General features: G+C 36.4%; 1 protein-coding gene across 2 annotated transcripts in view; it reads right to left on the bottom strand.

Annotated features, from left to right (window-relative positions):
• The window catches only part of alcamb (activated leukocyte cell adhesion molecule b), a 42,915-nt gene extending 37,574 nt beyond the window's left edge, over nucleotides 1-5,341 (bottom strand). The window contains 1 exon segment of one of the 2 annotated variants that reach the window (NM_212634.3): nucleotides 5,126-5,341. In NM_212634.3, coding sequence (NP_997799.3) covers nucleotides 5,126-5,180 — 55 coding nt within the window. In that variant the 5' untranslated portion in view covers nucleotides 5,181-5,341. 2 annotated transcript variants of the gene reach the window in all.
• Nucleotides 5,342-6,191: the final 850 nt, after the last annotated feature.

Below are 6,191 nucleotides of genomic sequence, written 5' to 3'. Positions count from 1 at the left end.
TCTGAGCCTGGTTTCTCTCAAAGTTTTTTAATTCTTCACTTTCGCCAATTGGTGAAGTTTTTTCCTCGCCGCTGTCGCCACTGGCTTGCATGGTTCAGAATATGTAGAGTTGCGCATCAATGGATTACTCTTCAGTGTTTGGACTCTCAGTAGCGACTATTAATTAAATCACACTGAACTGAGCTAAACTGAACTGAACCTAAACTCTAAAAACTGGACTAACACAGTTTCAATTTACTATAATCTTTTATGTGAAGCTGCTTTGACACAATCTACATTGTAAAAGTGCCAAACAAATAAACTTGAAATGAACTGAATTGAATGGTAGATATTTATGGCAATGTCATAAAAGCAGATCGGGGAGACATTTTAATACTCCACGATCAAAAATAGTCAAATTGCAGACACCTAAATGCATGACATCACACTTGCCACAAACCACATTTTAGTACTTCACACTGAGAATATCGATGTGTGTCGTTTTCATAAGCTTGCACTTTTGAAACAAAGTTTTCTCTTTTTATAAAAGCACCCTCTGCCAATTTTTTTCATAACAATAGAATAGTAAAAACTATATTAACTGGGCAATAAATTAAACGCTTCATATAAACATTTAATCAGTTGCACACCTGTGAGCTAGCATAGCCGAGAAATTCAGCCAAAAACAATGTGAAAGAAACATGTGGTTAAAACCACAGAGATAATTGAGGCCCTTCTCTGTATTGTGCAATGGGAAGCCAACCTTTTAATACAACTGCAACAATCTCTCAGGGGGTTCTTTAGAAAGAAAGGTGACACATGAAGAAACACGCTGAAGTGAAGGGGGCAGAAGTAAAAATGATTTAGGAGGATTGTGCCTCTGGCTTCACCTTACTACAGATAAAGGGAGATGGGGGAGAGAGAGAAGGCGGGAAAGAGGGGGAGGCAGCTTTATTGTAATGGCCGGTTTCATTTCCTGAGTACTGGCTCAAATAGTGTAGGATTAGGAGCTTTCAATTGACCATATACAGTACAGATGCTTCCTCTCAGACACAACCTTGGGGGGAAAAACATCAAGACCTCTTAAAAAAAGTCTAACATTAAGAGCATTCAGGATGTAGTCAACAAAATGACAAGCATTTGCAAATCAAATTAAGTTGCATCAACCGCACCACGTTCAACGAACATCTCTCGAAATACATGCAGTACTTCATTCTCAGTGGTGCTTTTGAAATGCATGATGGGAACAGAAGTATGTGCAGCAGTAATTCATATGGTAACTCGGTGTCTTTTTTAACTGAAGGGCATTTAAAGGAGTCGGTTGAGTTAACGGTTTCTCGGTGGGGAGTATACAGTTGAATTTAATTACAAATGGAGAAGAGTCCGTGGGAGATGTCGCAATTGTACAAGCATTAGTTAAAGAAAACCTGCCGGACAATATAGTCCACAGGGGTCCAGAGGAGGTCTTGGAGAAGCCGAATAACAAGAGTGAAACAACCTGACTTTTTTGTCCTGAAATGCAGGGTGGATGCAAGCAAGTGCGCTGGAGGTTACAGAGAGCCATAGGGGACTTCATGCATCTGAATAGATGCATTTCTGCAAGTCAAGAGCGCCACTGCTAAGCACACACACGCCTACCCTGTTGTAAAACAATGCGTCTTCTCTCTTTTTCCTCATAAGAAGACAACTGCTCTCTTGTTTTGCCTGATGACAGATAAACTAGTTCTTATGAAGGCCACTGCAAAGAGAAAACTACAAGCTAAAAGATAAGAGCACGGTAGAACTTTCACTGAGGGAAGTATATTAATAAAATGTCTGAATGAATGCCATGCACCAGACTGTAATCTAAGCAAACAGTCTTTTGTTGCACTGTATTTGCTTTCTTTTATAATAGGTCTGTAAAATGGGTTTAGAGGGTGCAATAGGGCAGACGGGTAACTAAGTGGGTGATTCACTACTGAATAAAAGAGGTCTTGTATTTAAAACATGAATAAAATTATCTTCATAGGCCCTTACAACTTTGGATTGTATCAAGTAGAAGAGGGAGACATTCTTATTTACACCTGGTGCATTAATCCGTCTCTTTTGTCCACTTTCGACCACCTTCTGGATTTCTTTGAGAAGAGATGCTATTAGGTGGGTGTATGAATGGGCTTTTTCTCATCATTCAGCCTAACACTGTGAAAATACATTCATGCAAAGTTACAAATGAACACACATCCATACGAGAAAAGCAGCTTTTATTTCTGTTCTGTCTTTTATTTTGTTTCCTTTATATTCACTGGTAAAAGTACATTGAACTTCTTACATTTGTGTTCAGCTTGAAACTAAACATGCAATTTCAGGCGTTAAAGGGTTAGTTAACCCTAAAATGTAAATTGTCGTCATTTATTCATCATTCACTTGCTCAAAACCGATTTAAGTTTCTTCTGTTGAACACAAAAAAAAGATATTTTGAAGAATGCTGGCTGCTGGCATTTATGTTAAATAGACTGTAAAACACAAAAAGTTAAGGTAACTCAAACCATTTGAGGAAACTGATTCCAACAAATCAATACTGTGAACTTACTCTGTTTAGGTTGTAATAATGAGGTATTTAATGAACTCATTAACCCTTCAACGCTGAGTTCAAAACTGTTTTCAAATGAGTAAATTTAACTTTCATTAACTTTTGAGTTAAATACACTTATTTTAATTGATAAAGTTGGGTTTTACAGTGTAGTGTTTACCCCCTACTCTTGGGGTCAATGGGTGCTAGCAAACAGCATTCAAAAACTCTTTTGTGGTCATCAGAAGAAAAAAACCACATGAAGGACAATAAGTGATGAGGTAATTTCATATTTGCATGAACTATCGCTTTAAATCCCAAATGGTTAGCATTAAATCAACAACAGCTTATCCAACATGTTTCATCAGTATGGTGGAAAGTTTGAGTTTTTCATGTTTACACTGAAAGCAAATTGGTCAAATGTATTTTTGATGACCTCTCGGAGTAGTGAAGTATAGACAAGGTCAAAATCCTTTTCATACTTTATTTAGCAATGTCTATGTTTAAATTGGTTCTTAATAATCGATGTAAACAGTGCCTATATAAACAAAATAGGGTATATGCATAGCTAGTGTTTTTTACCATACTGATAAACTTTGTGTGAACTGGTATTGTAGCTATATTCAGTTTTATACGGTTACTTTTAAAGCAATAATGTTGTGATGTAAATAAATATAATCAGTTATATAATCAAACTTCAGCATTCATTTACGTTTAAGCATAAAACGAGTTGAAAAGTCGTTTACACGTACACGCCCGCCAGGATTAGCTCTATTGAATATACTGGGGTAAAATAACTGTTCATATTTTAAAGACTTGGCGCCAAAAAATGTAGTATAATGCAGTGCTTCTTAAACATTTTGAGACCCACTTTCTATCGTATATTAATTAGGCAGTGAAGATTGTTGATTTTTAAAGAAAACAGACTGCAAAACCCACTGATTTTGTAACGGCATACAATTAACCAGAAGTGCTTGACCCAGGTTACTTAAAAATCGAAAGTCCTTCCGCATACTTCCGCATTTACCCAGGGGTGGATTTAACCAATAAGCGAGGCGAGCGGCCGCTTAGGGTCCCAGGAAATCTGAGGGCCCCTAATAAATATCTAGAAGTATAATTTTTACCTATAAACTATATGACATCGTTTTCTACCATATTTTATGGTGAGAGTTAAACAAATACAATTTTAATATATATATTTTAGTATACAATCAAATATAATAATATTATAATAATGTATTGTTGGACAATAATAATAAGGCAACCCAGAGTCACATTTACAGCTAAATGTATCCTTAATGCAGTGTTTATCACAGAAAAACAGACTTTCTAAAAAAAATATATAATTTGTACAAAAAACTGATAGAAACCCACCAGCTAAACTAGTAAAACCGGGTGTGACATTGCAGATGGTGTGTTTTGAGGGGGGTTGTGGGGGAGGTGCGGGTGGAGAGAGAGAGAGAGAGAGAGAGAGAGAGAGAGAGAGAGAGAGAGAGAGAGAGAGAGAGAGAACAAAAAAAACAGATGCTACAACTACTAGTTGTAAACTCAGTTTGGCTCTTAAACCAATTTAGTAGACAAACAGTCACAGGCGTAAATGAAATAACAATACTCACAAAGAATGAGTCAACACATCACAGGATTGAACCAAAATCTAACTCACATTCAGGTTGAAACTATTTACACTCAACAACAATAATATAATGATTAAGCTGCATTTCAAATAGAGTTTTACTGTTGTTTTTCCTAAAGTTAAACTTTAAACTTATCCACTACTGCTTTAGTAGAAATAAATCTTCCCCCCTCACACCAAAGAACAAGACCGTCACAACTCAACACGTTAAAAGTTTGTCTTTCAACCTAACAATCTTTCAGCACATGACACTCTATCATTATGCTTTTGGTCTAACAGCCCAAAAGGCGAATGCGTCTCTTTAAAGTAGTACTGACAGACTGGCTGGTGCCTGAGAAAAACAGATGTTTAAGAGAGCCTGGCTTTGTGCCCTTTATTTGATTACCTGAATATAATACTACCACCAATGCACTTTCGACAACAAACGTTACGAGAAACAGCGCCCTACAGATCAATTACTCTAGAAAAGCCCTCGCAGACAGATACGAAACAGACACACAAGACAAAAGGCAAAAAAAGAGGCTCGAATAGATTTACGTAAAACTACTAATGTAACCAGATATTTAGGTTGTAGGCTTGACTACATCATCATATCCTGCGTTTTTTTTTCCACAAGTGAAACAGGTGCAAGGAAAAGGTAGGCGGGACAAAAACCGCATGAAAAATTATTTTTACTTTTACACGTGGATGAATATGGTTAATGGATATATTCTTGCGGATTAATCAACAACAAAAGTAATAACACTTCTCAGACAGTGATATTGCGACGTGCAGGTTTTCCTTTCAGAAAGAGTCCTAACGTTAAGCTTTAAAATGTAATAACATGGTTATGCATTTTAGATATTCTTGAAAAGCAAGTAAGTGTTTGTTTTACTGGTCCATATGGAAGCCGATCTAAAAAGGACACATGCAATCTGTAATCCAAAGAGAAAAAGAGGGAGAGGGAAAAAACATTCAAGTGTTACCTTGATTCATGAGGGACACGGTGAGCAGACACGTTAAAAAGGCGGTCCGCTGCATCTTTCTGCAGTCTGCGATAGTTCTGCACTCCTGAGAAATAATATCCTTGCCTAACGAGCGTCGTTGTTGGATAATGTTCTGGAAAGTACAACACTCGTTGGGTACGTCAGTAAATTCAAACTTTGAGGTTAGATCCCCACGTGTCGCATCTGTTGAAGCGGTGATGGGCGGTTATAAATCGACCCGAGGCTCCTCCTCCCCTTTGCCCTGAACCTAAACTGATTTAACCAACCTACTAGAAGACACTTGACGAGACTTCTCTTATCTTGTCCTGTGATGTTCTGCGGTTTTATTTAAGTATCATTTTCGTAATATTATGTTTCACTTCAAACAAAGCTGACTCAACAAGGGTTTCATGAAATTCCCTATTTGATTTTACTCCCTACTTTCTTTTATTTATGGGTAACTAATCTTCTCACAATGTTTTGGAATGATTATGGGACACAAAATTAGTTATACTTGTGTTATGTAATAAAAAAATTCCAATCAGCTACTACAACATTATTACCACAGCATTAGTTTTAGACTGATTGCATAAATTTGAATATTGACTTGAAGCTTGTGAACCTTAATCAGAATGTAACACGATAACCTGGATCCCATTGATCCCATTGATCGCTATTAATTCATTCTTTCATATATACACTCAACAGCAATAAACTGTAAGCGCCCACACTACAAATAAAAAGAAAAGCAACTGTAAATACATATTTTTTTGATTCAAATGTTTTATTTTCTTCAACAATTTAACATTATCATCAGCTTACATATTTTTACATCCTTTTAACACTCCCTTTCCCCTCCCCTACTCAACAGTGGCAGTTACAGTAATTGGATGTTGCTGTCATAAATCCAGTAAATACAAATAAATAATATAATCTCAATAAATAAAAAGCACACACACAGAAACTATTAATAGTAAAAATTATATTAAAAACACAATAATAATAGATAAATAAATAAAATATTTGCACTTTATCGTCCGCTCACCACAGTGACCCTATTCATCCT

The sequence above is a fragment of the Danio rerio genome, chromosome 15 (assembly GCF_052040795.2).
Source record: "Danio rerio strain M-AB ecotype USA chromosome 15, GRCz13ab, whole genome shotgun sequence".
NCBI classification, from domain to species: domain Eukaryota; kingdom Metazoa; phylum Chordata; class Actinopteri; order Cypriniformes; family Danionidae; genus Danio; species Danio rerio.
This window is presented reverse-complemented; position numbering and strand designations above follow the sequence as displayed.